Source organism: Caloenas nicobarica, chromosome 11 (assembly GCF_036013445.1).
Source record: "Caloenas nicobarica isolate bCalNic1 chromosome 11, bCalNic1.hap1, whole genome shotgun sequence".
Classification (NCBI taxonomy): domain Eukaryota; kingdom Metazoa; phylum Chordata; class Aves; order Columbiformes; family Columbidae; genus Caloenas; species Caloenas nicobarica.
The window spans coordinates 19,501,661-19,522,868 of record NC_088255.1 but is presented as its reverse complement, the minus strand read 5'-3'; the positions used below and the strand labels follow the sequence as shown (position 1 = coordinate 19,522,868).

The window sequence follows — 21,208 nt, the reverse complement described above, 5'->3', positions numbered from 1 at the left end:
AAAAAAGAATTAAGCAAGTTAATTCAGTTGCCTCCCACCGGGCTCATTTTCATCACTGGTGGCATTACAGCTTTTATATGGGATTATTTTTAGCATTAGTAAATAGCAGTAGAGCTAATCTATGGCAGGTGTGGGAGGGAGCACTGGACCTACCTGCTTTGTTACAAACTTCCTACTGAACCTTACTAAATCACTGCCTCCATGCTTTCCTCAGCTGTGGAAAATAAGTCCTGTGTCACTCAGAAGCTTGCAGGTTTTGATTTATCAACCCTAGTGAAGTTCTCAGAAGTTAAACCAGGGCAATCCCTTACGATTGTTTACAGAAAGCTGGTGCTGCAGTTGGTAAACACTTGGCTTGCTCTGCAGGGAGATACCGAGGTTCTGGGGACCTCGGCAGGCAGCCTGTCCTTCCCCAGCCAAAAACCGACCGAAACAGGGAATAACCGGGCAGGATTCCTCCTGTTCTGTGTCCGGATCCAGGCTCTTTCTGCTCTTCAAGCCGGGACAACGTCCTCCTCAACCTTTCAGTCCTGACAATGTTTCTTGGGAAGAGAATAATCTAATCAGAGATGTGAGTAGTGATAAGCTTCATGCTTATGTAAGTACCATGTAATGATGCTTCAGCATCTCCTTTAACCTTGTAATGTCAAAGAAAAGCGAGTTTCTTCCTGCTGTCTTGGCTAATGTGTTTTCAAGCCATTATCTATTTTATTGTAAAAGCTCCGAACCCCTGTTTTCTTCCTGGGGCGTTAGACCCAAGCAACAGGTGAAGGCAGACAAGGGAAAGCTTTCCCCTAGACTTTGCCCTAATTTACAGGGCACCGAGGGGGGACAAAACCGGCGCCCCCGCTGCGGCCCCTTGTTCCCCGCCGGGACGCGGAGCGATCGCCGCCACCTCAGGACCAGACAGTCCGTGAGGCGGGGAAAGGCCAGCAACCCCTGAGCCAGCCCCAGCTCCCGCCTGCCCCTTCCAGCCGCTCCCCACCGGAGCTATTTGCCCTCCCCGGGCTCTGGAGGCGCCGCGGGACGAGCGGCCGCACCAGGAGCCGCCCGGCACCGGCCATGGCCGCGCAGCGCTCCCGCCGCCGGGGCAACGCCGCGCCCCCTGCGCATGCGCGGCCTGGTCTGCCGCTTCTTGGGTTATTCTACACCCCTCAGAGGGGAGGGGTGGCTTAAAAAAAAATGCAAGTTCGTCCCTCTAGACATCACCTTTAGGTAAACAGTGGAGCTTCTACCTGTGATATAAACTGACTTTTAATACTTTTAGAGTCATAGTGCGTGTGGCTGAAGGAGAGGGCGGGAAGTGCTTTTTGGCATTTTGCCACCCTCCCCCCGCCCCCCCGCGCGGATAGTTCGGTCCGGCTTGTCACCTTCCCCGCTCCGGAAGGGGCGGGCTGATGCTGAGGGTCAGTGCGGGCGTTGGGCGCGCGCCGCTGCCGTTGGGCACGCGCGAGGCGGTTGTGGCGCGTCGCTCCGCGGCTCAGCCCCGGGCCCGCCATGCCGCCGCCCGGCCAGACCCCGCTCCCGGACTGGGACGGCCTGAAGCTCCGCGTACGGACCCTCATCGCCTCCCACCGCGTCATGATCTTCAGTAAGAGCTACTGCCCTTACTGCAATAAGGTGAGGCGGCGGCGGGAGCCACCTGGGCGCGCTCCCCCGCGGGTTCTCCCTTCCGGAACGGGGGCTCTGGGAGTCGCTGCCCTCCTCACGCCGCCCTGGCGAGGGCAGGGCGGGAGGCTTCTCGGCGCGGGGGGAGGCAGGCCCGGCGCGGCCCCCGTGCGGGGCCACAGACATCTGCCCTCAGGGCGGCCCGGGCGAGGGAGGTGCGGGAGGGGAGGAGGGTTGCAAAGCGAGCGGTGAGGGGATGCTGCTTCTTGGGACGGCACCCCTGGGATTTAGACTGTATAGATGTAGCTCAGTATTGAGGGGAAGCCCTATGAGGGGCGGTTAAAGTCACTGGGTCTGTTCGGCTTGGAAAAGAGGAGGCTGAGGGGAGACCTCATGGCGATTCCAGCTTCCTCACAAGGGGAGGAGGAGGGGTAGGCGCTGAGCTCTTCTTTCTGGTGACCCAGCTGTAGAACCCGAGGAAGTGGCAGGAGGATGTGCCAGGACAGGTTCAGGTTGGGCATTAGGAAAAGGTTCTTCACCCAAAGGGAACCACTGGAACAGGCTCCCCAGGGAGGTGTCCCGGCCCCAACCTGACACTGTTCAAGAAGAGACTGGACAGCGTCCTCAGACACACGGTGTGACCTGTGGGGTTGTCCTGTGCAGGGACAGGAGTTGGACTCGATGGTCCTTGTGGGTCCCTCCCAACTCAGGACATTCTGTGATTCTGTGATCCATGCCAATTAAGTTGAGCAGCAAGTGCCACCCCTTGGAGTCCCCTTATCAGGCTTGAAGTAAAGCAAAGTTCCAAACAGGTGTCCTTAGCAGTTCTTTGCCATGTGAGTGAAGGCGTAGATGAATGTGTGTGAAATTCTGCACAATGTGGTTGTTCCTCAGCTCAACTGCTTTTGGATCTACTAGTTGCAGGTTAGGGTGCTGACTGTGTTGCTTTCTTATTGAAATTTTTACCACCATATTGGTGTCCAAGTTGGACAAAGTTGTATCCCCAGAGAGGAAGATAAGTTAATTTTTCAGCTGTTTTTGAAATTTGAGGGAAAAGGTTGGCTGTAGCAAGAGCGTAAGTTGTAAATGCTGACCATAATGTGTGTTTAAAAGAAACAACGCTAATTGTGATGTTTAGAGAAAAATATCTAGCCCTGGTTTTGTGTCGATATCACTGGGTAGCTGTAGCGAGTGAACCAGAGTCATTAGACAAAACCAGTATCTTCATTAGAATTTTATGATACCAACGTACTGTAGTCATAGCTCATACAGAATCTGGGCATTTATAGGCATTGTGATTCTTGGATGTCTACAAAGAGTGTGTTATGAAATGTCAGTTAAAACTCATAATGTATTTGATGTGGCCTTGGTAGAAAAACATAATTGGAACTATAAGGTCGAGTCCTGGTGTTTGTCAATGGAATTGACAACCAGGAGAACACTCAAAAGCTGCACTCCCTTGTGTAGGTTTGGTTTGGTTCCAGTAGCTCTTGTGAGGGAGGAGATATAATGAGCCTGTTGTAGAAAACTTAAAGGAATATATCCCATCTCACAACTTAATTGAGGTTTTGAGGAAGGAAGCTTCTGTGTATGAGAGGACAGGCAAAAGCAGCAGTGCCTTCTCTTTAGGAATGTTTTGGCAGCAAGATAGTATAGTGTAATAGGAAGCTCAAATCCTTCTAAAATTTGCTTACTTATCAACTTGCTCAATGGAAGTTTTAGCAAATGAAAGTAATGCTAGGGTTGGAGTCTGGCTCAAGTCTAGATCAGTTGACAAAAATATTATCTTTGGTTGAGGAGAATTCCTTTTGTTTAGGACTTATGTGCTGCACATCGAGAAATAAGGCTTAGTTGTGCCTGTCTGTTGCTCTGTGTGCTTTTAGTGATCATGATTGCTCAGGTGTTGATATGCATGGCATTCAGGCCAATGTGTTTGAGATCATACAATGGCACAGTAACTTTTTGAACTTTGCAGCCTCTTCATCTGTTTCTGGTATTGCAGTGGGGCTAGACTTAACACGAGGAGCTAAGGAGAAAAATAAACTCGATAGTAGTCCAGTAATTAAATTCCGTAGTAATGTTCTTTCCTGCATTTGTTCAGAGCTTCTCCATTTTATTCTCTTTATTGTCTTGGAAAGGGGAAGAATAAATATTGGGAGCAGGTGGGCCCTCTCTCGTGGCCCTTTCTAGGAGAGAGAGTTGAAATACCCTATATGAATCTTTGTGAAGGAACAGGTGGTAAACTTGGGGAGGGGGGAGTGGGAAGAGCTGATTGCTGTAGTAGACAAATTTACTTGGTTTATTTTATTGTTTGAAACAGGAGAAAAAAGTAATATAATGAAATAAATATGTGAAAGGTATTGCAGAGGGACAATTGGAGAAGAAAGCTGATGAGAGAAGGAAGCCACACATAAGACATTGAGTAATAAAACAGAGAAATATCTGCAGTGTCTTAACAACCCCCTCCTACCAAAGGCTTAGAAAATAGTGAAAGGAATGGGAGAACAATGGGTAATGCAGCATTCTTGCTAGCTGGTCTAGTCTGTAGAATTAATGAAGTGGATATAATTTGAATGTGTAGTTACAGCTTGGGTACTTAGCCTGTAATCACATAGTTTTGAGTTCTTAAAGGCAGACAGATATGAATAGTGTGCACTGTGCCTGTCTTTTACTGTGGATGGTTGTTAGCAATGTGATTTTGGTAGGATTAATTGAAAAACTGATGATGTTTAGCACCAGTGCAGAGAACACTTGTGCTCTGAAGGGACCTAATTTGAGAGGTGGGAAGAATTATTTATTTCAAATGGATGTAGCCATGCTGGAAGAAAATAAAGATTGTGCTTTCCTTCAGAAAAGCACTGCAAATAAATTCTCTAAATGAATTAAGTAGCTGATTCTGTTCAGTTTAGCTAGTAGCATGACTAGGCAATTGTGCAGTTCTTTCTCTGCAAATGCAATTTATTGTTCAATTGCTTTAGCAAGGCAGTAGTGGAGAGGGGGTGGTGTTCAGTCAAGACAAGTAAGTCATTTGAACTTGACTCTTCTTTAATCTCTTACCACCCTGAAAAGATTTAATATTAAGTAAAGATAGAAATGCATTAAAAACCCATAGGTTTTTAGCATGAAAAGTTGACAAGTCTGAACACTGTGATATGTTGAAATTATTTTAAGAGCAACAACTTGGCTGTATAGAAGTTGCCAGTTACTCTAGTTATATGCTATGCTATTAATATTAAAAAATACTTTCTGTATCCATGGGGGCTTCTGGTCAATTCAGCTGTAGCTATTACAGAATGTTTGCTTATATGTGAAACAGCAGACATGGGACACACCATTATTACTTAACTTTACTGTATGAAGCTTATTTCAAACCTGCTTAGCTACCCTAATGACAAGAAAGCATCTCCAGGAAGAGTTTTCTGAAGTGTTAGACCAATTTCTCAGTTTCAGATAAATGATCGACTGCTTAGTTATAGATTTTTGTTCTCTCTTTTTGTGAAAACTGGAAGGGTTTAGTAGGTAAATGAGGCCATTGCATTGGTCAGAAGGGAAGTAAGTGGTTGTATCTGTGACTGTGGAACCTCATATCCTGTCCCAGACACTTGTTGGAGAAATCACATTTTTAGGATTGGGGTATAAGGAAGGAAATTTCCCAGCATGCTGCTGGAGTTTCCAGCACTGTGTGGCTCAGGAATTTCTTGACCTGAGTTTGTATTAGTTTTACTGAGTTAAAAGTATTTTGTGGATCTTTCTTTAGTTGGTCTAGTAGCAATTTTGATCTCCTTTTAATTTTGGCTTTTACAGTGTCAGGTGACCATAAACTCTCTGGTTTATGTATTGTATGGAGATTTACTTCCTTTTCATTTCAAAATTGTTGTCTGGTAAATGCAGTTGTGGCTGTTTGCTCCAGTGAGTATTTCTCAGAATTCATTTCCTGTTCACCTTATCTAGAGATTACTCATGATTAGTGTGTGTTACCTTTCTACTCTTCCTAATAATTTTCTTTTCCAAACTGGGATGATCTGTTATCTCTTGCCTATATCAAAGATTTCATAACCGACCATATACTTATTACTTTTCTTTCTTTGTTTCTTTCTTTCTCGTTCATTAGCGATACCCAAGCATGATCTATTCATAAGTATAAAGTGCAATAGCTACTTCTAATTTGGATGCTGACATTTGTCTTTTTTGTCTTTTTTTTTTCTTTTTTTTCTCTGCTACATATATTTTGTAGAGAATAAAGGTTGCCTAAAGGAGTTGTCTTAAATCTATACTTTCTGGAGTGTGATTCAGCTACTAAGTGGAGAGAGAACCAGACACTTCTCAGAGCTGCAGAGTAAAAGGACAAGGGCCAATAAATATGAGTTGCAATGAGAGATACTCCAGTGAGATAAAATGGAAATTCTTTACTGTGAGGATGGTCAAACATTGGAACAGCCCAGAGAGGTGGTAGTATCTGCATCCTTGTAGAAATTTAGAACTGGAGTGGACAGTGTTTTGAGCAACTCAATCAAACATCATACTTGGCTCTGCTTTGAGCAGGGAGCTGGATCAGATGACCTCCAAAGGTCCCTTACAACTTAAATTATTCTATAACTGCAGGACTAATGTAATCGGTTATAGAAGCAGAGCTTATTTTTGTATATTATGGGTTGACACATGATATGGTAAGAAACTTGCCATGTAGTTGGTACAGAATACAAAAGCTTTGTTCGTCTGCATTAAGCTGAAACCCCAGTAGAAAGCATCGGAATACTCAGCCTTTGGCAGAGTAACAGCATGGATCACAGCAACATTAAAAACATTTTATTCATCACGTGTTCAACATCTTCAGGCTTATTAGATGTGACTCAGCTTACTCTTAGTGAAGTGCTGTCAATAAATTTGAGGTTTACCAGAAAGCTGGTTGTAAAAGATTTCCTCTGAATTGGCAGCAACTTAGTGTGCTTCATTTTTTGGTGGATTCCTCACAGACATTTTGTGCTTCTTGCTAGAGCTGTTTTCATGTCAAGACAGTTATGATTAAAAGCAGATATCTTACCTGTTGCCTTGCAATATCTATTTGCGTGGTTAAGTCTGCAAATTCTATTTCAAAGAAGTAAATATACTGTCAGATGTTGTACTACCTCCTGTGTCATGAGGTATGTCATTGTCCAGCTGGAAAGACAGTTCACAATTTTTTTTTTACTGCCTGTTTTACAAATAGGTGTTACTGTAAAAAAATCTCAGTTCTAAAATGCTACCTGGATCTGAATCTCATAATGGTACACTCAGTCCATCCAGAACAGATGTTAGAAAAATACCCAGAACTCTGTCCAGGCTGGAGAGAATCTCCACTGAGTCGTCTTTTAGGATGTTTTGTTGGCTTTTATTTTTTTTTCTTCCCTTTTTAAGACTGGGCTTGTATATAGAGGGTTTTTTGTTGGGGGGGGGGAGGGGTATTTTGTTTGTTTTTCCCTTTTCAATTTGTTGCTGACTTCTGAATGCATAAAATGTGTTTCTAGGACATGTTCTAGTGATGCTGTACCTGAGTTTATTCGTAGCAACATGAGAGAAGAGCAGCCTTTTAGTGACCAAGCATCTTTAGAATGCTTCTCCTTGCTTAATGGAGAAGAATAGCAATTTAAAAGGTTAAAAAAGGTAACTTACATTCTGGCATTAACTCTCTCAATATTTCACAAGCAAGATATGACTGATTTAGTAAAACAATAGCAAACAAGTTAGAACCACTCCTGCCTGATCCTGGAGGCTGAGGCAGATGTTGTTAAATAGCAAACCAAAAATTAGAGCTGGAAAAAAAAAAAGGCAAGAGATCATCTAGTCTTGTCCACTGGCTCAGGGTAGGAGAAGTTGTAGTTCAGACACTTTTGACATGTACTTGGAAACCACTTGCTGATGGAGATTGTCATCCGCCTGTTCCAGTGTGCTGTTATTAGGAAAAGATTTTCCTGAAGTCTAATATCAATCTCTTGATGAAGTTCAAGAGTGTTAGTTCTTATTCCATCCACCACTTTTCTTCTTCCTTGAGGTAGTCAATTATTTATTTAAACAGTTATTTTTTCCCCATCTTTATGTTAAACCCAACTCATTGACTCCATATAGTAATTGTCTGCTTGTTCTAAAACTTTTCTGAAGCACAGCAACCAAAAGCGAAGGCAGGGCTGGTAGACATGAGCTGTCGTACTGCTGAGGACACTTGGGACAGTATTACCCTTTCTGTGGCTTTTTATAATGCTTTTATTTTTTGCATTTGCTTTACAGTGTTTTGTTTTGCATGTTATCCTTTATTCCTTTTCCCTTTCTTTTCTTAGTACTGTCAGGGAATCTGGCTGCTACTTTATCTTCTCCATGTTTTTCCATATGACGGTTATTCTCATGGCTTTTGGTATCTGTTGGGGATGGAGAAACCTGCAGCTAAACAAATTGTATGTAGAAACTTTTTCTTAAGGAAATGAAACTTGTATTGGAAGGTTGCTATGATGTGAGATGTTTGATCTGAATGTTGTTAAATAGCCTGGCTTTAAGTGAGGAACATGCAAAACGTACAAATAGTGCCAAACTTTACCAAAGGCATGTAGAGCTAGGCCCTCAAAGTGTAATAACTGGGACTTAAAAGTTACCTCTGTGTGTCCAACAAACAAGTTTTCCCCTGAGCTGTATGTCAGATCTTGTGAAAGCTTTGCACTGGCATTGTGTCTGTTTCTGTTGTAGGTGAAAGAACTCTTCCGCTCCCTGTGTGTGGAGTACTATGCTTTGGAACTCGATGTAACTGGTAAGTAGAAAAAAATCTATCACATGCTGCTTCATGTAACTAAAAGTGGGTGACTGTGCATGACTCTTCAAGCTGTCGTGAGCTAAGTGGAGGATATAAACACAATTAAAATAAATTTTAATATATCCAGAGATAAAAGAAATTAGGCTTCAATGTGGATTTTAATACAGGATGTGTTTTTAATATAACTGAAGGCTTTGACTCTTTCTGTACAAATCATCAGCTGGTGGAGGATGTGAGATCTGATTTCTGTCTGAGGAGCTCTATCTTTTGGGGAAAAATATGGTGTTTTTTCTACCACCTCTGGTTATTTTGTGGCTTTAAATGAATTGTTAATGTTTGACTTGGTATATGGGTGACCTTCTTAGGGAAAGTTGCTGAGTCACTGGAAGGGTAAATTCCAGTACCTTGACTGTTGCTAGTTTAAGGCTTTTATTTTTTTAAAGCCCAACCTGCTTTAGTTTTAATACTTGTCTAGTGCCTTATGCATGTATGTACATAATGCATGTAGTTTTTAATGTAGTTTTAAGTACAAGTAGTTTCTACCATAATTCTTAGTAACCTCTTAATTGCACTGTTGATAAGCTACTGATTCTATATTATCAATTTTTTTCTGTACAAAACTTAGTTTCCAATGCTTTTTTGAAGTATTGGTGCTTAAGCAGTGCTTGGAAAAATGTGCTTATTTATTGGTCCAAAGCATCTCTTCTTTTTTTTTTTACTTTTAAAAAAAAGTTGTTATACTGTGAACTCATTATAGCCCAAGATATGCAAAGTACAATGCACAGGCATTTTTTTCTGGAATTAGTCCTAATTAAAAAAGTATTTCCCTTGCAATTGCTCTGATTACTGATACTAAATATATATGTTATTGGAGTAAAAAGATTTTAGTCAAAATGACTACCGTAAATTCTCATACCCACATTTACTGCTCAACAACTGTGAGATCCAAATTGAGCCAATGTGATTCAGATGACAGGTCAGTTCAGGCAATGATAATCTTAAAACTGGAAGGTTTAAGACACTGCGGCGGGTAGAAAAAGTCTGAAGGCAGCTTTAGGGTAAGTAGACGAACATGTTCATTCTTCCCATCCCCATAGTCTTATAGTGCAAAACTGTGTGCACTTGCACACTCCAAAACCAGACAATTCTCATGAAAGAAAAGCTGTCTGTCTGATCTCATGTGATACCTGCAAAGATTTTTTTGTAGTAGTAGTAGTAGTTCCATATGACACTCAGGAAGAGACTGGTAAGAATTCAGGAAACACGGAGACTAAACTGTCTTCAACTTTACTCTGTCCTGTAGAATTATACCTTGAAGCACCAATTTATCCTTTGTATTTAAGTGTGCTCTTTTGAGAAGTAGTTTTTGAAGGCTTATGTTCGGGAAGTCTATAAATGAGATGCTATAATTTTCTTGGCAGGCCTACAGTATATTACAGTCCAAACCTTAAATACTTCAGGTTGTTTTAAATCTCCCTTCTTGAAAATTATTCTACAACATAACTGTTTATTTTGTTCTTAGCTGATGGACCCAGTATTCAGCAAGTGTTAGCAGAGCTAACTAATCAGAGGACAGTGCCTAATGTATTTGTGAATGGAACACACATAGGTGGCTGTGATGCAACTTACAAGGTAACTTTTCTTTAAAAATCAGCTGGAAGTAGACAAGACTACTGAGTAAATTTGCTGTTTGCTCATAATGAAATTTTGTGTGACATAGACTGGGTGATGTAGGTCAGAGAAGGCAACATCATTCAGTTTTTGTTTGCTCAAAAAACGTGTGTGATAATTTGATTTTTTTTTTTTTTCCTAATAGGCTTATCAGGATGGATCGCTACAGAAACTTCTTGGGGACAGCAAAGATGTAGAACCCTATGATTATGATCTCATTATTATTGGTGGTGGCTCAGGTGGACTTGCATGTTCCAAGGTATGACGTGAAAATTGCATTAAAGAACAGGTTGTATGTGAAACTTCTTAAAAATTAGTGTCTGTATTAATCACAATAGTATAAATCAGTCTATATTTTGGTGATTGTTACTGTTCACCTTGTTAATTAATGAATCAGTAGTGGTCTAGTAATGTGCTCATTCAAGAGATCATGGTTTGTGTGCATCAGTTTCTAGCCAATGCCTATTCAGGTCTTGATCCTAATAATAGGTTTTAGGTTCCTGGCTGAGGGTGGAACCAAAAGTTTAAGTATCTCTTCTCACGTGTAGTACGCAAGCACTTTAACACTTCCAAACAGTAATCTGGAAAACCTAAAAGCTACTCTCGAAGTACTTCTGGCTGTGGAAGATTCAGGGTCGCAAGTCATCTAAAATGAAGTGCTTTCAGCTATTCTCTCAAGGAATGGGCTTACTTTTTAGTTCTCTTTCTACTGTCTTTTTTAGAAATGATGGTAGAGCTTCTGTACCTGTCACACAAATAGCTGTTTTTCAGAGTGCCTCAGGACCTAAGATGCAGATTCAGTTTTCTGTAATACCTGAGGGATTTGAACCCACACTTCACACCTCTCAGCCAGGTATCCTACCATCAGTGTGTGGTTTGGGCGTGATGATGTTATTCTTGACAGCCTTGATGATTGCTGTACAACAATAGTTAAGTGTGCAACTTTCACTAGATACGTACAAGAAAGGCAGGAGAAGATGGCATAGTACTCACCCTTCTCATAGAGCATATTGTATATTGTGAGCGTAAATGAGCAGACAGGCTTTCTTGGTCAGGCAAATGTTCAGTAATGTTGACTTGTCTCTCCGTATTTTATAGGAAGCTGCTGCCTTGGGAAAGAAAGTAATGGTGTTAGATTATGTTGTTCCAACGCCTCTCGGAACCTCATGGGGTAAGTTCTGTTAACTTGTATTTTATGATGTTTGAGTTGTTGAGATACATATTGAGTTGTTAAATACCATGGATTTGCATTCTTAGAAATTGTGGCTGAATTCCTGTAACTCTAGGACATGGGATAACAAAGCAGTTGTTTTTCTTGGCTTTTCTGGACAGTTATTTCTGTGCATTGCTAATTCTCAGTTCTTTGTCAAATGTTGTTCTAGTTCTGTTCACTCTCAAATCGTGTCCTGGTAGTGTGTGTGTGCATGTTCACATTCTCATGTTTGGGGTTTTTTTTGGAGGGGCCTTTCAGTTCATCTAGCTCTGTCATGGACAAATGATCTAGGCTACCTCTAGGACAGTGTGACTATATGGCTATGCATGCCTCACACAGGTAATAACATAGTTCTTTCCATCTTAGGACTTGGTGGCACATGTGTAAATGTAGGTTGCATTCCTAAGAAGCTAATGCATCAAGCAGCACTTCTGGGTCAGGCGCTCCAAGACTCGAGGAAATACGGGTGGCAGTATGAAGAACAAGGTTAGTGAGACCACAGAGCACAGACCAACACATTGTACAGATGAGACTGAGCTTAAGATCGTTCTTGTACTTTGGTCCTAGTAAACTAGAGGCAGAGGTCAGTAGTTTTCTTGGGTGAATCAAAAGGCATCCTCCTCTTCGAGTCACAGAAACCCTTAAGATTGAAAGCTAATTGTGTTTTGTTCCCTATATCATCTGAATTAAATGAAAGATCTTCATATAGTAACAAGTTAGGTAAAGACTAATATGTATCCTCATTACTGATGATAATGATGTTTTCTTAGCATGATGTACAATGAATAAGGCTTAAGTTTTTCTTTAAGGGTTCGTCACATTTTGATTTCTTCAATTATTAAAATAATGTTTCAGTTAAACACAACTGGGAGGTCATGGTAGAGGCGATTCAAAACTACATTGGTTCTTTAAACTGGGGATATCGAGTGTCCTTAAGAGAGAAGTCTGTGACATACCTCAATTCTTATGGAGAATTCATTGAACCACACAAAATTAAGGTATGTGCTGTGTTTAAAACATTTTGTTGGGGGGGAAAACTCATGTTCTAAAATGGCCTCTTAAAATCCTACAAGGAAAGGGCTTTGTCGTGACATTGGCAACTTCGGTCAACTGAAATTAAGAACTCATTTGTGAAATAAGTTATTCATTCAAATTACAATTGTACTTTAGTACATGCCACAGCGTTTGCAGCCTTAGTAATTGTTATGTAAGACTAATGTGGATATCTGTAAACTTATGTCTTGCTTGAATAGAGTAAGATGATCTCAGTTGATAACTTCGTGACTGAGGGCAGCAGTCTGAGTCAGGAGGGGGAGACAAAAAGAAAAGCTCTAGCTGTACAATTTAGCTGCTTGGAAAATCTTCATACTAAAGTATAAAAAGCATTGAAATTAAATTCAGATTAAGCACTTGCGTAAGAGCACTGCTAGAACCTTATGCTGTATCAGCATAAGAATTAAACTGTCAGTTTTGCAAGACAAAACATGTGCTGCCAGTCTTGCTTTAAATGATCGTATTGCAGCAAGGTTAACTTAGAAGAACTGCATACTGAAGACGACTGTTTGGTTCAGTGAGTGTAATTGTCTGTTTTCAATATGAGTTTATGAAGGCTGAACTACATGTGTTTCAAGAGACTTGCACAGAAACAATCGTAGTATACTCAACTTGCCTCATCTACCAGCTGTTCTAGTGTCCAGGTATGCAGGTCAGCTACTTAAGTGTCCTTAGCCTATAAATGAAGTATAACAGAAACTTTGAGCAGGAGATTGGACGAGATGACCTCTTGAGAGCCCTTCCAACCTGAATTACCTGATGACTCGATCGGAAGGAAGTTTCCCTTCTTACGTGTTGAGAAATAACTAAAGAGCAAGAATAAAGGCTGGATTTTGAGAGAGACACACAGGCAAAATGGAATTTCCCAGGACCAAGGTCCTCTATATGTCAAATTAGTTTGAATTCGTTTAAGGTTGGGCCTGAGGCTCTCTGAAATCATGTAACTATATACTTTTCGTTTTTAATTTCTACATTAGTCTAAGAACCACTTGATGTTACTCTGTGACTAGCATTGTGTTTGCCTCTTACTGGAAGTGGAGGGCAAAGGAGCCTTAATTTGTTGTGGCTTTTTATAATTTGAAAGTTGTTATTGAACGGTCCAATCTAAACAAGTAGTTGAAACGAGCAGGATTCAAAGAATAAATGATTTTAAGTGCTCTAACTAATGTGAGAAAAGCCTGGTAGTTTGTGGTTTAAACCTTTTATTCTTCAGTGACCTGTGTGGCTTCTCTAAATGCGTTAGTTCTTGTTTGAAACTGCTTGTTCTTGATTCTTAAATATATCCAACATATTTAAGGGGAGCACTACCTAGTTTTTAAAAGTTTACCTTAAAACCTGTACCTGTGATAAAGATTTTTTTAAATTGTGTTTATATAAACAGGCAACTAACAGAAAAGGACAAGTAACTTATCACACAGCAGAGACTTTTGTCCTGGCAACAGGAGAAAGGCCTAGATATCTGGGTATCCCTGGAGATAAAGAATACTGCATTACAAGGTGAGATGAAAAGGTGTAATAGGCTGAATTTTATCTGCTGTAGTTTAACAAGCTTGTGTTGAAAGAACCTTGTAACTTCCACTTCTTTTCTTTTTAGTGACGACCTCTTCTCCCTGCCTTACTGCCCTGGCAAAACTCTGGTTGTGGGTGCTTCCTATGTGGCTCTAGAGTGTGCAGGATTTCTTGCTGGTCTGGGTCTAGATGTCACAGTGATGGTGCGTTCCATCCTTCTTCGGGGCTTTGACCAAGAAATGGCAGAAAGAGTAGGTGCTCACATGGAAACACATGGCGTAAAGTTCATCAAGAAGTTTGTACCTATTCAGGCAAGTCCTTTTTTTACGTTTCTTCTCTCCTTGCAAAACTGCTTTAAACAGCACATGCAGAATGTACGTGCTGTCTCAGAAGGCTTTGGGTCTATACAAGAACAAATGTTTTATGATATTAAGCTTTGTTTCTTGTTTGGTTTGGTTGGTTGGTGTTGGTGGTTTTTTTTCTTACTGCTGAATGATAGATGAGTAGATCCAGGTTTGAAGTGACTCTGTAAGTGAGCTCTGCTCCTTAAGGTTTTTCTAAGCATTTATATATTTATACAGATTGAACAGCTGGAGGAAGGCATGCCAGGAAGACTCAAAGTGACAGCAAAGTCTACCGAGGGACCAGAAATCCTTGAAGAAGAATGTAACACTGTAAGCGCTTCTTGATTTGAAATAATTGAATATAGCAGCACGTGAAAATGTATTAAAATACTTTAAAAGTTATTCAGGAAAAAGGTAAAGGGAAATCTTGCTTGAAAAATTTGTTGACATAAATTACTGGCAGAAAAAAATACATGAAAATTCAATATTCATCTCCAATTGAGCCCTGTCAGCAGAATGGGTGAAACTTTACGTGCCTGGAATTTAGTTCATGTGAACAGTGTTGTTGCTTCTGTTTTTGTTCTGATATTAATGTTTTGCCGTTGTTTGCACCTGTGAAATAAGTTGCACATGAAAGGAGCCTGAACTGTTGGTGACTCTCTCAAAAAATTTCTGGAAAAGTCACTTCAGTTGTACGCTTCACCATTTCTTCAGAAAAAAAGACGAAAGGAAGTGTGATGGTGGTTATACTTTCCTCGCATAAAATTATTGCATTTAATTTGGGGTTTTTTTTGTTGTGGTTTGTTTTTTTTAGGTTTTGATAGCCGTTGGTCGTGATGCATGTACCAGAAATATTGGCTTAGATACAATCGGTGTCAAAATCAATGAGAAGTGAGTATTGCTCAACTCCTTTAGAGCATGGAATGTGATGATTTTTTTTTTAACCTCTTTAACAATACCTAATGATACTATTCCTTTTTTCAAAAATCCTGACTTTCATACCTGGCAATTATGTGAACCTTTAAAGCCTATTCTGTCCTGGATCTGAGTAAAGTTGTCCATTAACTTTAATGTGTATTTCATAAAAGAACTGTTCTGAATTATACCTACATGTTGGCCACTGTGCTTAAGGAGTAGATTTAATATAGTCACCTAATTTACTTAGAAACTGCAGTTTAATATTCTGTTAAATTAAACGTTTTATTCAGCTCATGTGGCAAGTTAATCTAGAGATTTAAAGAGGCAGCAAACTACTCATTTCTTACAGATTTAACTTGTTTTTCTTGTTTATCCCTGGTGTCAGTGCAGAACTGGTGCAAAGGAAGAGGCAGGATTATGTTGTTCAAAAGAAAGCTGCTGCAACCTGATTTTAATTTTTCTAGTAACTTACTAAGCCAACTTGCTTAAATGTGTGAGTGATATTGCAGCTCTTTTTCCCCTAAGGGAAAATGTACATTGCAAGCTGTATAACAATAAAGTAAAAGCTCATAAGTCTAAAGATGTCTGAGTAACTTCATTGTGATCAGACACGTACTGTTGCTCAGGTCAAATCTGGCCCACTGAATAATGACATCAGTCACAAGTCAGAGTTTGATGCTCTGAAGAGCTCGCAGTTGAAGTAGAAAAGGCATAAGCATATTTAATAAAATGTGCTCTGTAGTTAGAATTACATCTTTGTAGCAGAACTTCTGCCCTCTGTTTTTTGCTGAGCCCTGAGGAAGGTTATGGTACTGAACTCTCTTTATTTTCTGTTTGGTTTAAAGGAATGGGAAAGTACCTGTAAATGATGAAGAGCAAACCAATGTGCCTTATGTTTATGCTATTGGAGATATATTGGAAGGAAAGCTTGAACTTACTCCAGTTGCCATTCAAGCAGGGAAGCTGCTAGCCCGCAGGCTTTATGGTGGTAGTTCCACAAAGGTAAAGCAATAAGAACACAATTTCAACTTATTTCTATGGTTTTGGTCTCAAAATTGCAATAGCACAAATTGATTTGTCCACTTGACTGTGGGAACTGCAAGTTTTTGTAAAAAAAAAAAAAAAAAAAAAGTGCTAATACAACTTTTCCTGTTATGTACTGTATAGAAATTGCATAGTCTAAATATAAATTTTGTTTTTTATTTTTAGTGTGACTATATCAATGTACCAACGACAGTGTTTACTCCTTTAGAGTATGGCTGCTGTGGGTTACCTGAAGAAAAAGCCGTAGAAGAATACGGAGAGCAAAACCTGGAGGTGAGAGCACTCAGGACTTGTTTAACTTGTAGCTTGAAAACGTTTTTTTTCTTAGGCCTTGCTGCTTTGCACTCAAAGCATAGTGTTAAAACGAGATTACAAGGTTAACTGGGCAGGTCTTTGATCGTGGAAGTGCTGCCATCTGGTTAACAAAAGGTATTGGACTCCCAGAAATCTTCAGGAGGCCACACTCGGGTTGCAGAACTGTAGGTGTTTGGTTTTGTTGTCGTGGATTAAAAGACTTATTACTGAAGTATATCAAACTCCTGGGGTGAACTGTCTATTTTCTGCTTATTCACTGTACTTGAATTTGGAATGAATTTCCTCCTGACCTTTTCTTACAGCTGTAGGAGTGTCGGGCATCACTTCCCTGTTTTATGGTAATTTCTGGCTTCTGCATTTCTCTGAAGGGTTTCATTAAAGCTGTTTGCATGCCTTGTGTTTAACTCCCTGCATCTTTCACACACATTAGGCATTTAGATTTTGCAGTTAAATGTTTTGCAGAGTAGGTTTAAACGAATAGTAAGTAGAGATCAGTTTTGTGCTACTGAAGCACTTCTCCTTCTGAAAGTATGATCTTAAAGGCTGTTTCTTATAGCCGTTGCTGTTTTAATCGAGTATTTAAATCAGGGACATGTGGTTTGAGTCAAGTCTTCCTCTGCTGACTTTTGGAGGATGGACTGCTTGGGCTGGGGAGAGCAAAAGTCACTGTCTTGTCAAGTATATGTTACAAAAATCTAGTGAATTACATATCAAACCGCCTATTTGTAAAGACATTAAGATTTGAATTGTGTCTGACTGAATTAATCAAATTCCAATGCTCTTTTCCTTGTCATCCTCCCAGGTTTATCACAGTTTGTTCTGGCCACTTGAATGGACAGTACCAGGCAGAGATAACAATACTTGTTATGCAAAGATTATCTGCAATAAACGTGACAATGTAAGTAGCAAGCTGGAATGGGTATGCTGGGTTTATTCTTGGAATTTCTTTTTAGACCAGCCAAAATATGAATATATTTTATTTGGCCTGCCTGCGGTCAGCTTTACCCGTTCTGAGAACAGAAGTAGTTGTTCTAAGAGGTTTAATCAGTTTGGAGAGAGCTGATTGTTTTGTTTTGATATAACACCTGTTTGAGCAAGTGGTACCTTTATACATTCTGAAACATCATCCTGAGTTCAAATTTGAGGACAGATTTGTGAAGCAATTTGCTGAGGTTTTTCTTCCAAGTGGGTTTTGAGTAACTGTACTATCTGGTGTCTTGCTTTAGGTTTTTGGACCTTGTGGTTTTTGCCTTTTGCAGAGTGCAGAGTTTTCCATGTTTAGTAGAAACTTGGAAAACACGTGGTTGGTCCTAGAAAATTCAGTAATGAGAATTTCTAGTCATCAGTAGGTTCTTGTTGTTGCAAAAAAAAAAAAAAAAAATCAATGCAAATGTTGTCCAGTATTTTTCCGCAAAACCATCTGGGAGAACAGACAAAGGAAGATTTTTGGTGTTTAAAATTACTTCAGAGAAGCAATGATATGATGAAACAGTATTAAGCTAAGAGGAAGTAAGCTTACTCTCTTCCTTGGAAATCGGCCCACCTAACCTTTTCTCAAAGGCTACAGAAAGGCTCGAAGTTCTGCTTTTTTGGAACCTTACTGGGGGGAAAACAAAACAACAACAAAAAAACCCACAATGGAAGGAGGGACTTTATTTAGATTTCTGGGTGAAAGTGATTTTTCCTAGGATGCTGGGGAAGAATGTAAGGTAAATAGGGATTTAAATCACTGGTATTATGAGGGATTTGTATCCTATCTTGCAAATGATGGCCAGACCTGGGTTGGGACATCCGAAGGTATGGGAACGTCCTGGGAAAATGTTTTAAAATGTCTTATTCCTCTTGGTAAACCAATTAATAAAGCAAATTGAAACAAATCACACTACTTTCTTTGGAGTAGTTCATTTTTTGTTAAAGACTCTGCTATTGACTTGCTTGTGTAACACATAGTTTTTAGTGTAGTGGGAGTTACGTACTAGAGCTTTTGGTAAGCTTTACCTAGTACCAATTCCTGCTTTTTCTCACCTGTCTTAAAGAATCGCGTGATAGGATTTCATGTTCTTGGACCTAATGCTGGTGAAGTTACCCAAGGTTTTGCTGCTGCAATAAAATGTGGTCTCACCAAAGAATTACTTAATGAAACAATTGGTATCCATCCAACTTGTGGAGAGGTAAGGGGGGTACAACTTGATTTAAAATCTGCTTTTTTTGCTTAGATGCAGGGAAAGAATACTACATTGTATTGCATGATATATGTTTAGTATTTGCTTAATTTCTAACCACAAGGCATGTGATAGAAAATGTGTTAATTGTGCACTGCCACTTGTTTTCCATTGTAACAGTTCAGAGAAATATAGTGTTGTTACTTTACAAGAGGAGAGCAATAGCTACCTGGATGAAAATACAGAGCAAGAGTAAATGAGCTGTTGTTTTGGTGTCTTACAGGTGTTCACTACAATGGATATTACAAAATCTTCAGGACAAGACATCTCTCAAAGGGGCTGCTGAGGTTAAACCTGCTGTTTTACATGTTTTCATGTTGTGAACGCTTGGTTCTGTGGAAGCCCTAATACATCCAACTGCTTTGCAGCAAAATAAACCTCCGCATCGGTGCCACTGCATGTAGTGCAGCTGGGAGTGATGCCTTGGTGAGGCTTCCTCAGTAAGTAGTGGTGCAAATGGAAACAGTAGTACAGCAGGGAAATCTTGAACTGTAAATCCTGACTTTGCTTGGACTCGGCACTACTGTGCTTTTTTGACGTTCTGGCTCGGAACCTTATTTTGAGGTGAGCTACAACTGATGGCTGCCATGCAAGGTTGGGAGATCTCTTCGTCCGGTCAATGACTGAACTCCTCCTGAAGGAAATTCTTACATTGCACAAATTAAAGCTAATGCTTCTCGGCTCCGTTGTCCTGTACAAATGCCTGAGATAGAGGACAAATATGTAATTGAATGATTCTTGTCAACAGTTTACAGTTGACTGATTTATCTTTTTTGATGCATTTTGTTTTACTTAATTATATATTCATTTGAAGCAAGATGGCACAAATATGATACAGTGTTGAGCAGTGTGGTTCAAGCACTTGTCTCTCAACTAGTCTAAAACGTCAAAGAAATCTAAGACGTCACTGTTGTTCACATGCATAGTTGTGTGATGTCAGGTGATATCATGTCTTCAAGATAAAAATTTCAGCCATGGGCATCTTAGAGGTCAGGGTTGAAGAGCATGAGTACAAGACCTTGTCAATTTGCTCTTACTGTTTAGTGCTAATAATAGTCTCAAATCTGGTCTCAGCTCTGTAATGTGAAACACAGAGCCCAGAAATGTCTGTGCTCTCATGTGGAGTATTGAGGTCTTAGCGGAGCAGGGTCTGAGGGGAATCTGTCCCACTAATACAGCAGGTGCCTGCCCATGATGGTAATAAGTGTTGTATAGAATTTCTCTTTGCAGCATGTGTTGCAGCAGAGAAGGATGACTCTGTGTGCTGTCGTGCTTTGTGTAGTGTTGTGTACAGTCAGTACTCTGAAGCTTTCTTCCACCCCAGCGTTCTCTGGGGAAGCCGTGTTTAAATTTGGCTTAGTTTTGTCCAAAGAGATGTTTTGAAAGACTCTTCTGAACATTGTATGATAGTAAATGGACAGTTTTTAACTATTTAATCTATGATGTACCATGGAATTTGAAGTTCAATAAACAATGGGTACAACACTTTGTGGTGTCTGACCTCGTGGCTTTATAGGCTGCAATTGAGAATTCGCAGTTGCTTACTGAATCTGCTTTTAGCTGAAGCTCTGTTTTTTCTAGATCGCTGATAATTATGGCATGCTGTATCTAGACTGTAGCACTTGAAACAGTGAATAAACAGCAAAGCAGTGCAGTTTTTCAGCTTATTGGTGAAATTTATACTTTCCAGGTCTAGGAGTAGTTATGATTATACTTATTGTACACTTAGAAAACACTTAATCATCAAATTAGTAGATGGCTTTCCACTTAGCATGAATTTTAATTATATTTTGAGCACTGTAATCTGTCTTGAGTAACACTAGCAGCCAGGTGGCCTATGCAAGAACTGTGGGGGGCAAGTCTGAAACAAAAGGGGCAGCTGAATATCCTATAATAAGCCTTGAAATGCCAGAATAAGGCATGAAATATTTTTTTCCTGTAGAACCATACTATTTAATGCTTTGGATTCTCACTATTCCCCTTGGAGTGGCTTTTGACAAAGACTGGAAGTGTTTACCTTTCTTCAACACATCTCAAATACTGGATGAAAACTGAAAGTTGTTTGGGTTTTGGTTTTTGTGGTTTTTTTGCTCTAAACTGGAATTCCTTCATGTTTAAATCCTGTGCGTGTCAAGCCTCCTCCAAATATTGGCAAGGGAAAAATTCCTGGATGTGCTTCAGAAGAGGTGGGAACAGCAGAGGAAGGAAAGGTGAAGTGTTTTAACCAAAAATAAACAGTGTATCTAATGAAGCATGTGGATTTGCAGCACTATCTAATCTATTCTCAAGGTTTTAATTCAAGTAGATGAAGAGACAAGAACTCCTTAAATGAGCTTTATAATTGACAGTACACAGTGAGTGTGTGTCATGCGAGTGTATGATTGAACATCTTCAGCTCCATTAAAGTATATGAACTCACAGTTTAGAGCTGAGTTGTGTAGTTTCCAGTGCCGCCTCTAAAAATAGCAACCATCGTTCAAGATAATTTCATTGCACGACAAAAATAGGAGCAGTCCTGTGCTCCAGTGTTACAATG

At 40.2% G+C, this 21,208-nt stretch overlaps 1 protein-coding gene across 1 annotated transcript; it reads left to right on the top strand.

Annotated features, from left to right (window-relative positions):
• Positions 1 to 1,443: 1,443 nt before the first annotated feature.
• TXNRD3 (thioredoxin reductase 3) lies at positions 1,444 to 20,139 on the top strand. The gene is made up of 16 exons (XM_065642368.1): positions 1,444 to 1,620; positions 8,320 to 8,380; positions 9,906 to 10,015; positions 10,200 to 10,313; positions 11,153 to 11,225; positions 11,634 to 11,753; positions 12,123 to 12,265; positions 13,702 to 13,817; positions 13,915 to 14,140; positions 14,411 to 14,503; positions 14,988 to 15,064; positions 15,937 to 16,093; positions 16,301 to 16,408; positions 17,253 to 17,348; positions 18,487 to 18,621; positions 18,896 to 20,139. The coding sequence occupies exons 1-16, from the start codon at positions 1,498 to 1,500 to the stop codon at positions 18,956 to 18,958; spliced, it is 1,815 nt and encodes a 604-aa protein (XP_065498440.1). The 5' UTR covers positions 1,444 to 1,497; the 3' UTR covers positions 18,959 to 20,139.
• Positions 20,140 to 21,208: the final 1,069 nt, after the last annotated feature.

Coding starts and splice junctions, on each gene's coding strand:
- TXNRD3 (XM_065642368.1), top strand. CDS start 1,498: ATGCCGCCGCCCGGCCAGACCCCGCTCCCGGACTGGGACGGCCTGAAG. Junction 8,381..9,905: donor TTTGGAACTCGATGTAACTG/GTAAGTAGAAAA, acceptor TTTTGTTCTTAG/CTGATGGACCCAGTATTCAG. Junction 10,016..10,199: donor GCTGTGATGCAACTTACAAG/GTAACTTTTCTT, acceptor TTTTCCTAATAG/GCTTATCAGGATGGATCGCT.